This window comes from Vombatus ursinus, unplaced genomic scaffold (assembly GCF_900497805.2).
Source record: "Vombatus ursinus unplaced genomic scaffold, bare-nosed wombat genome assembly UNPS02014812.1, whole genome shotgun sequence".
Taxonomy (NCBI): Eukaryota; Metazoa; Chordata; class Mammalia; order Diprotodontia; family Vombatidae; genus Vombatus; species Vombatus ursinus.
In genome coordinates this window covers 13,866,236-13,876,000 of record NW_020954590.1, presented here as the reverse complement: position 1 = coordinate 13,876,000, position 9,765 = coordinate 13,866,236, and the positions used below count along the sequence as shown (strand labels likewise).

The window sequence follows — 9,765 nt, the reverse complement described above, 5'->3', positions numbered from 1 at the left end:
AGCTGCTGGGGTGTGGAGCCGCGCCTTGCCGAGCTGAGCAGCTGCCGCTCCAGCTTCTCCCTCCAGGACTCATTTCTTACCAGGAGCAACTTTCGTTCCTCAGTTGTCTTAACTTTTTACCCCTCCCTGCTTTTCCCTTGCTGGAAGCCAAGCAGTGTCCCTTCCTGCCTACCTCCCTCTCCTCCCTCTCCCTGATCTCCAGGGACTGAGTTAAGTTAGTAGGGAATGGGCTCCTGGCCACTTTGAGTCTGCCGCTGGCTGACTGGTTGTGGCTCACTCACTCCCTCCGGACACTATGAAGCTCCCTGGCTGGATAGCTGCTCAGTGGCTGCTTTGTCTGCTCTTTTTGCGGATTCCTGAACCAGAGCACTGCTACCTTTACAACAATCGCTATGCAGGGTAAGTTCGGTAGCCTTCCTCCTTAGCTTCCCAACGCTTATTCCAACTAGGTGCCCCATATTTGTGCCTGCCCTTGGTAGGGACACTCTTTTCTGACTTGGGGGTTTCTACAGAAAGACTCTCTTGGTTACTCAAATCTATGCGATGTAATAAAAATCTTCCCCATTTCTTTGCTCTACCTCTGAAAAGAATGCTGCCTGGGAGAGCCTGGCTTTTTATGCTCTTTACAATTGGACTCCCTGTGATGGAGCCTCTGGTCTGGGAATTGGCTATATTTTATTTTACAATGTGTTCGCTGGACTTGAGATTCAGTGTGAAGGGAGTACTATTGTGTTAACGTGGATTAGTGTTTGAATTCAGATTTTCTGTTTTGGAAATGAATGTGGTCAGAATTTTAGCAGCAATGGGCTAAAACAAAACAAAACAAAACAAAATCAAAAAAAAAACCAAAAACAAAAACCTAGAAGCTATTATGAGTATTCCCTCCGAAGACAGGCGTCACAAACTTTTGCAAATCTGTGTAATGTCAGTGGTTACTATTCAGATTAACCTGATGGTTTGGCTATTGTCATTAAAAGAAAAAAAAAGTTTTATGGCAGTCTAAAGAAGGGGGGGGGGTTAACTTTGTTTTAGTTCTGGTTATAAATTTAGATTTTGTTCATGTCCATTTATGCCACTGAAACCCTCGAAAGTGAGGGATAGATAATAAGCAATGTGTTGAGCACTCTCTACTCTTATTATCCCAAAGTCTTGCTGGGATTACACACAGCATAGGCAAGATTCTTACTGGGATGACATATAGCATATTCTTTTCTTGAAGTTAGGCTGGGAGGAGGGAGTGGGTTCAAGGTGTCTTTTAATCTTTAGATCATAGAATGTTAAAGCTGGAAAGGGATCCTTTCAATAGAATCTAGTCCAAGCTTCTCATTTTGCAGATATGGAGATGAAGAAACAGTGCCTTGAAGTCTTTGTCAAAGTTCTAATATCATTCATTTACCAGTTTCCAGATAAGAAAGATTTTAGATTGAATTGAGAAAGAAAACAAGGACCCAAGGGTTTCTGTAGCATAGTTGTTTGTTTGTTTTTTCCTAGAAGGTGACACTTGTAAATTATTCTGTACAGCATTACAAGTGTGACCTTGGCACCCACTTTTTATTTTTTTCCTTGCTTTTTTTTCCTTCAGTGGGCAGGCCAACATTTTAGAAGGCCACTGAAAAGCAGAGCTTCCTGGGGAAAAGTTTAAAAACATGGTCTCAGCTCTCAAGGGATCAGAAAGCTGGTAATGTGATCCAGTCTTTCACCTCTGGGTCTTTGGGTGAAAAAGAAAGGAGTTAACTTCTGATCTCTCGTTCCTAAAGTCCTGGTTTCTACATCGTGAAATCTGTCATCACTGTTGACATTCTCAGTGAGGAAGCCAGAGGACCAAATGGGCCTAAGGATCAACCTCCTTTTTCAGTACCTTCAAACCACTCCAGTATCTTTGCCAAGAAAACCCCAAATGGGGTCACAAAGAATTGGACATGACTAAAAAACAACCGAACAAGACAAAAAACTTTGGGATTGGGGTGGGGAGAGGGGCGGTATGGGAGGACAGATTATTCAAGCTGCCATAGTTCTATGGGTAGCTCAGTGATATAAGCCTTTTAAAGCATTGTACTTTGTGGATTTCATTTTTTTTTTTAACCAACACATGGGATTTTAAAAATTCATTGTATTTATATCCCTAGTACCTAGCAGAGTGTCTGGCACATAGCCAAGTACTTAGTAAACGTTTTTTTTTTTTCATTACTAAAACAGTGTAGCATAGGGTCATTGGTCCATCTTGGAGTCATGAAGTCCTGGGTTCAAGTCCTGCTTCTGGAATATTCTAGCTGGTAAGCCTCTCTATGCCCTAGACAACTTGTTAACCTGGCAGAATGTAAGGTTCTTTAGGATAGGAACTGTTTCATCTTTATCAATCTATCCCCAATGCCTAAGAGTTTCCTGACCAAGATAAAATCAAAGGTCAGGACCAAAAATAAATTAATATATCACATTCACCTCATGCATAGCACAACAAATAGGGAGTCATTCTTGGAGTAAGGAAGCCCTGCCTCTGATACATAATAGCTTTGTCATGATGGACAAGCAACTTAATTTCTCATGGCCCCAGGCCACTTTCTAAGAGGATGTTGCTGATGACATGCATAAGGAGCAAGAGTTTCCAAACCCTAGGCTAGTGAAACCCCATTCTTGCCACCCACCTGATCCTCCCAGCCCCCTGAAAAAGTACATGTTACAGGTTTAGAAATGACAGAGGGCATTAGCATGACCAAAGTTATCATTTTATCCTTCCATTGTGGCTCTATAAAGGATGATTTCACTATGAACAGTCCTAGATTATTACAAGGTACAATTCCAGCCACAGCTGAGCAGGTGTGAGCCTGTTTTCTAGGGACTATTTAGTGAATGAAAAGATGTCAGTCACTGTTTCTCACTTGTGCTTAGAAAAGTTGTGGCTCCTGGAGCCCCAGTCATGAGACTATAGTATAGTATATGCTGAATTGTCATGCAAGTATTAATTGTCATTTGCTCTTGGACTGTTACCTAATGATTTTGTCTCAAATTTATAAATAACCAGGTGTCTGAAAGTTCTAAGAAAGAAAGGGGGCCCTACTTTTCCATCTTTGTAAGAAGAGCTTCTTTGAAACTACAAATAGGTCTGTGCAACTTCACTATTGAAAATGTGAACTTTTAAGTTATCCTCTGTAATTGTAGTTTCTCTCCAAACATGACAGGATTGTCTCAACCATTTAACACTATTTTGTTGTCTCCAATAAACTCTTAAAGTTTAGCTTATTTAAGTATGACTAGCATCTGATCAGATGACAAAATAATATATAATTTCAACTACATTTTTTTCAAATGGCTCAGCCTATAGTTGCAATTCCATCACTAGATTTCATTCCCCAAACTTTTGTTCTTTTTAAAAGTTATGATATGGTCTCGTTTGTAATAGGGAGTTCTCCTCCTGCTTTATGGATGCATTATGTTAAAATATGACCATTGATTAAAGAGCTTGGAGAATGCATTAAAACATAATACCATAATACCTAGGGTAGCCCAGAGAGCCTATTGTTGAAAGATTGGAAGTAAAGATGGATGGCTTTAGGAGGTAGATATGGCCAAACTATAATATCTGCATAAAGAAGTCAAAAGGAAGATTATAGAGAAAAGGTAATTGAAAGATATTACTATATTATGTGAGAAGTTTGGATTAAATGAAACATGGTTTGAAGAATAAAGAAGCAAAATTTATAAACAGATGATTCAAATATGGAAAAGAATGAAAAAGAGTACAGATAACACAAGTATAAAATATTTTGCTCCATCATTTTCACTAGCTTTCTTAAATTCCTTATAAAAAGGGTTGACTGTGTATTTATCAGTAGGTGTAATGATATATTTAGAGTGAGAGGCATCATTGCATAGTGGCTAGAGAGCTAACTTCAGAATCAGGAAGACCTGGCCTGAAGTCCAGCCTCTGATACTGGCTGTGTGACTCAAGGCATTCTGCTTTATTTCCCAGTGGCCCCAGACAACTCTCTAAGATTGTAAGTTAGAAACCAGAATCTGAATTGAAGGGGACCTCAAAAGTCATCTATCCATCCTCTATCCTTCATACCTCTAAAGTATGTATATATATATGTATGATTTAAAGGATATAATCACAGACAGACATGTATGCATCACTATATTTTTCCCTTTTTTGTTTTAGGCAATTGGGGTTAAATGACTTGCCCAGGGTCACACAGCTAGCAAGTGTCAAGTGTTTGGTCAGAGGCCGGATTTGAACTCAGGTCCTCCTGACTTCAGGGCCGGTGCTTTATCCACTGTGCCACCTAGCTGTCCCTATTACTATATTTTTCTCCCAAATGCTTCTATTTGTTTGTGGATGGAGACAGAGGGAGGGAGGAAAGGAGAAAGAGAGAGACAGAGAGACAGAGACAGAGACAGAGAGAGAGGCAGAGACAGATAGAGACAGAGATAGAGAGAGAGATTAATGATATTTGGGGACAGAAAATAAGGGTCCTTTGTACAATTGGAATAGAGTTCTTGGTAAATGAAAAACAGTATGAAGAAAGGACAATTTTTAGAGAATGAAACTAGCCATCTTGCAATGAGCTAGAAATAAGGCAAGCTGTCAAAAGAATTTATAAAGAAAATTAAAGATTTAATACCTAGAAGAATGGACAGAGCTGACAGTTTTTAGAAAGTTAAAGACAGAGGCAGAGCCAAGAGGGCAAAGTAGCAGGAAAAATATAGCAAGCTCCACCTCCCTACACCCACCAACCTGCACAACCCCAAATAGATCTAGAAAAGGCAGCAGACTGAATTCTAATTGAAAAAATATAAGCAAAAAATCACACTGAGTCAATTTTACAACCAAGGTCAGCTTAGGGAGACAATAAAAAAAGTCTACAGACACTAGGGATGGCATTGATTAGAGAAATTCAAATTAAAATAACTCTGAGGTACTACTTCACACCCATCAGATTGGCTAACATGACACAAAAGGAAAATGACAAATGCTGGAGGGGATGTAAAAAAAATAGGAACATTAATACATTGTTGGTGGAGTTGTGAACTAGTACAACTATTGTGGGGAACAATTTGGAACTATGCCCAAAGGGCTATAAAAGACTGTATACCCTTGACCCAGCAATACCATTACAAGGTCTATATCCCAAAGAAGATTGAAGAAAAAGGAAAAGGACCTATATGAACAAAAATATTTATAGCAGCTATTTTTGTGGTGGCATAGAATTGGAAATTGAAGGAATGTCCATCAACTGGGGAATGGTTGAACTAATTGTAGTATATGATTGTGATGGAATATGATTGTGCTATAATAAATAAGAGGGATGGTTTCAGAAAAAACTGGGATAACTTATACGAAATGATGCAAAGCGAAGTGAGCAGAACTAGAACATTGTACATAGTAACAATGCTGTAACAACGATCAACTACGAAAGCCTTAGGTCCTCTGATCAGTGCAATGATCCAAGACAATTCCAAAGGACTCATGATGAAAAATGTTATCTGTCTCCAAAGAGAGAACTAATAAATTCTGAGTGCAAATTGAAATTTATTTTTTCACTTTATTTTTCTTATTTTTATATTTCAACATGGTTAATATGGAAATATGTTTTGCATAATTTCACATATTGAAATCATATTGCTCACCTTCTTATTGAGTGGGAGAAGGAGAACATTTGGAACTCAAAAAAAAATCCTTAAATGTATGTTAAAAATAAATTTTTTTTTAAAAAAAAAAATGAACCAACATACACACACACACACACAGCAGACACTGGTGATGGGGTCTGTCTAGGAGCAGGGAAGGAAGCATTCCAGACTTGGGAGAAGCTGTGCACCAAATCAGATGATCCAGTGGCTGTTGTTATTTAGTTGATTAGTTGTTGTGTCCAACTCTTAGTGACCCCATTTTGGGGTTTTCTTGGCAAAGATACTGGAGCAGTTTGCCATTTATTTCTCCAACTCATTTTACAGATGGGAAAACTGAGGCAAACAAGGTTAAGTAACTTGCCCAGGGTCACACAATTAATAAGTGTCTAAGGTTGAATTTGAACTCAAGAAGATTTTAGGTCTAGGAGCAATATAATTCTGCTAAAGTCTGTATGGTTCTAGCTTCTGTGGCTTTAGAGCATATTTTAGATAAAAAAGTTTTAAGTTCACTTGTAATTTCTACAGGCCCCTAGCTAGAAAAATTCTATTTTAGCCTGAAGTAGTTTGACTAGTTTTCTATTACTTTATACAAGCTAAAATTTCTCCTAACATCTATACAGACATTTATCTCAGATCTATATACCTCATTTATACAGGTTCTCCTTACCCCTGCAGATTCACCCCAATGCTTTCACATTCTCTTGTATTCTATTTCCTTAAAAAAAAGGCACTGCTTATTCATGCTATAAGGGGAAATTTAGGAGTTTATTGTAATGCTACTTCTTATCCTGAGGTACCCAATAATAAATGCTACTTACATCAGTCTTCTTGGTAAAGTAGAAAGCTGTCATCTATTGTCTTAGGACTATTGGTAAAATTAGGGACTCAAAAGGAGAAAAGTTTGTAATAGTCACTATAAAGAAAGAGATAGGGAGATGATAAAGAATGGTGCAGTAGAAAGATTAATGAGTAGCATGGAAGTCCAGCAGAAGTTATGGACCATAAAGATAAAATGGATAAAAATCACCCAATTTCACACTTGTCTTCATCTATGCTCAGAAACTGAACATCTGCAACTACATTAATAAAAGACATATGCGGCCTTTTAAAGTTTACCAAGAAATTTAAACAAAATACCTCATTTGAACTTCACAATTACCCTGTGAAGCAGTTAACTGTTTTCTCCATTTTTGCCTATGAGAAAACGAAGACTCAGAAAACTCAGGTAACTTGTCACTGATTGCAAAGCTAATAAGTGTCAAACAGGGGATTTGAACCTTAAACTTCCTGATTCCAAGTCTAGAATTCTATGCATTACACTATGCTACTGCTATAAAGAATTTGGATGAGGGGGGTTTCCTAGGATTGTAAATTAACACAATTTAACATAAATTAACACAATCAAGCCATGTTGGGGACTTTAAGTCTAAGAAGCACAGAATCTGAGTCAGGAGGAACATCATGAAGTCATGATCAATTTACGTCTAATTGGGAATCCTGCCCCTCTCCCACAATGACCCAACAAAAAATGGTTTTCCAAGTTCTACTTGAAGGCCTTTCATGATAGAGAAAATTTACTGCCTCTCAAGGCAACTCATGACATTTGGAATAATTTTAATTGTTAGTGAATTCATCATTATAAGGAGCCAAAATCTACAACTTTATATCTTCAACAAATTGCTACTAGTCTTGCACTTTGGGACATACCAGAACAAGCCTAACCTTCCTTTGACATAATAGCCCTTCAGAAACTTGAAGACAGTTATGTCCCTCCCAAATGTTCTTTTCTTCATGGTAAATATTCCCAGTTCCTTCAACCTGTCTTCATTATGTAATTTTCAATCTCCTTTGTACCCTGATCTCTTGCCTTTCTGTGTGCAGTATTTTGCTGGCATTCTTCCTAAAACAGAGTTCCCAGAACTGAACACATTACACTAAGTACATTTTTACCATAGCAGAGGATATTGGGAACATCAGTCCCCTCATTTTTAACACCATACTTCTCCAGATACAGCCCACGTTCACATGAGCTCTTGTGATTGCTGTCATGCCGCTGGTTCCTATCGAGTTTATAATCCATTGAAACCCAAAGATATCTTTCACTTGAACTCTTACCTAGTCATATCTGTCTCTTGAACAGTGTCTGATACATAGTAAGCATTTAATAAAATAAATGTTTTCTGTTTTATTACTGTAATTGTGAAGTTGTTTTGGAATCTAAGTGAAGGGCTCCAAATTACTCCCTATTAAATTTCATCTTCTTGACTTCAATCCATTCTAGTCTATCAAGGCATATTTTGCATCCTGAATGTTATCAAATGTAATGACTATACCTCAAAGTTTTGTATCATCTGTAAATTTGATAAACATGTCATCTTTGCTTCATCTAGGTTCTTGTTAAAATATTTAACAGAATTTGGTAAGGATGGATTCCTGGAGCATTCCACTAGAGCAGGGGTGGGGAACCTGCAGGCTTGAGGCCACATGTGGCCTTCTAGAGCCTTGGGAGCAACCTTTTGACTGAGTCTGAGTTTTACAGAACAAATAATTTTATTGAGAGGATTTGTTCTGTGAAGCTTGGATTCAGTCAAAGGGCCACACTTGAGGACCTAGAGGGCCACTTGAGGCCTCGAGGTCACAAGATCCCCACCCCTGCACTAGAGGCCTATCTTCAGGTTAACATCAATGCTTTAACTTGTGGGTTTCATCTGGCCAATGGGTTTGAATTCCATCCATTTGTACTATCATGTAGTCCACATCTTTCTATGTTTTTCTCATATCGTAAAAGATAACCTGATGTAATGGGGGGAAAATGCCAGATTCGGAATAAGAAAAAAGCCTATGTTTGAATCCTGCCTTTGGCATATATAAGCTAAGTGGTCATAGACAATCACTTGGCTTCTTGAAACTGTTTCTCATCTGAAACATTGGGGTAATAATATCAGGGTCACAGAACCTTAAAACTAGAAAGTACATTAGAAGTTACCTAGTCCTATTTGTATCTGAGCCACAATCTCCTTTGCAACATCCTCAACAAGTTTTTTAAGAGATCTTTGCATACAGACCTCTAGTTGGGAGGCATATCCCAAGCAGCCTCTACCTACTTCAAAAGGTTGTTGTGAATATTATATGAGATAACTATAATAATAACTAGCATGTATGCAATGCTTTAAGGTTTGCTAAGTACTTTACAAATATTATCTCATTTTATCCTCACTACATCCCTGGGAGGGAAGTGCAATTATTATCTCAATTTTACAGGTAAGGAAACTCAGGTACACAGAGATTAAGTGTCTTATCCTTGGTCACACAGCTAATAATTGTGTGAGAATGGATTTAAACTGAGGTCTTCTTGACTCTAGGTTCAGGCCCTATCCACTGTGCTACCTAGCTACTTAGATAATATATTCAAGGTTCTTTGCAAGCCTTGAAACACTATTAAAACTGTCAGCTACAGTTGTGAGATACTTTGCTTAATGACTTAATTATAATTACATTAACTGTAATTATTATAATAAATGCCTTGCTCAAATTCAGGTATGTTAAATATCTAGCATTCCCTTCTTTTACCACTCTAGAAACCCTGTCAAAAAGAAAGTAACATTCATCCAGCTTGACCTTTCCTGATGAAAACTTGCAATTCAACTGAACAAACATTTAGAAAGCCCTATCACAGCTTCCCTCTCTAGATGCTCACAAACCATCCTTTTAGAAATGTGTTTCACATATTTTCCCAGAAACTAAGTCAAGTTCATTGTTCTGTATACAGTATGAAAGCTCCTTTTTTTTTTAAAGAAAGATGTACCCACATGTGGCATTCCCTAGTTCTACAGACCTTTTTCCATTCTGCACAGCCATTCAGAGAGATACCCACCAACAGTATAGTTCAGCAATCACATCAGCCAGTTCTTTCAGTACTCTGCAATATAGGTCATCCAGTCCTGGGGACTTGACTTGAACTCTCTGAGGACAAGTATTTTATTATCTTATTTAGCTTAGGTTTCAGTTCCCTGTTAAGCACTTTAGTTCAACCCTTGCAGGTATATCAGTTGCTCTGCTTTTAGGTGAGAGTGGAAGAGGGGAGAGACAGAGAGACAGAGACACAGAGACACAGAGACAGAGAGAGAGACAGAGGAA

At 38.1% G+C, this 9,765-nt stretch overlaps 1 protein-coding gene across 1 annotated transcript in view; it reads left to right on the top strand.

Annotated features, from left to right (window-relative positions):
- Nucleotides 1-228: 228 nt before the first annotated feature.
- LOC114054294 (carboxypeptidase A6-like) overlaps nucleotides 229-9,765 on the top strand; it is a 328,051-nt gene continuing 318,514 nt past the window's right edge. Inside the window, exon 1 of the mRNA XM_027877497.1 lies at nucleotides 229-399. Within this exon, the coding sequence (XP_027733298.1) occupies nucleotides 296-399 (104 nt within the window). The 5' untranslated portion in view covers nucleotides 229-295. The remainder of the gene's footprint in view (nucleotides 400-9,765) is intronic.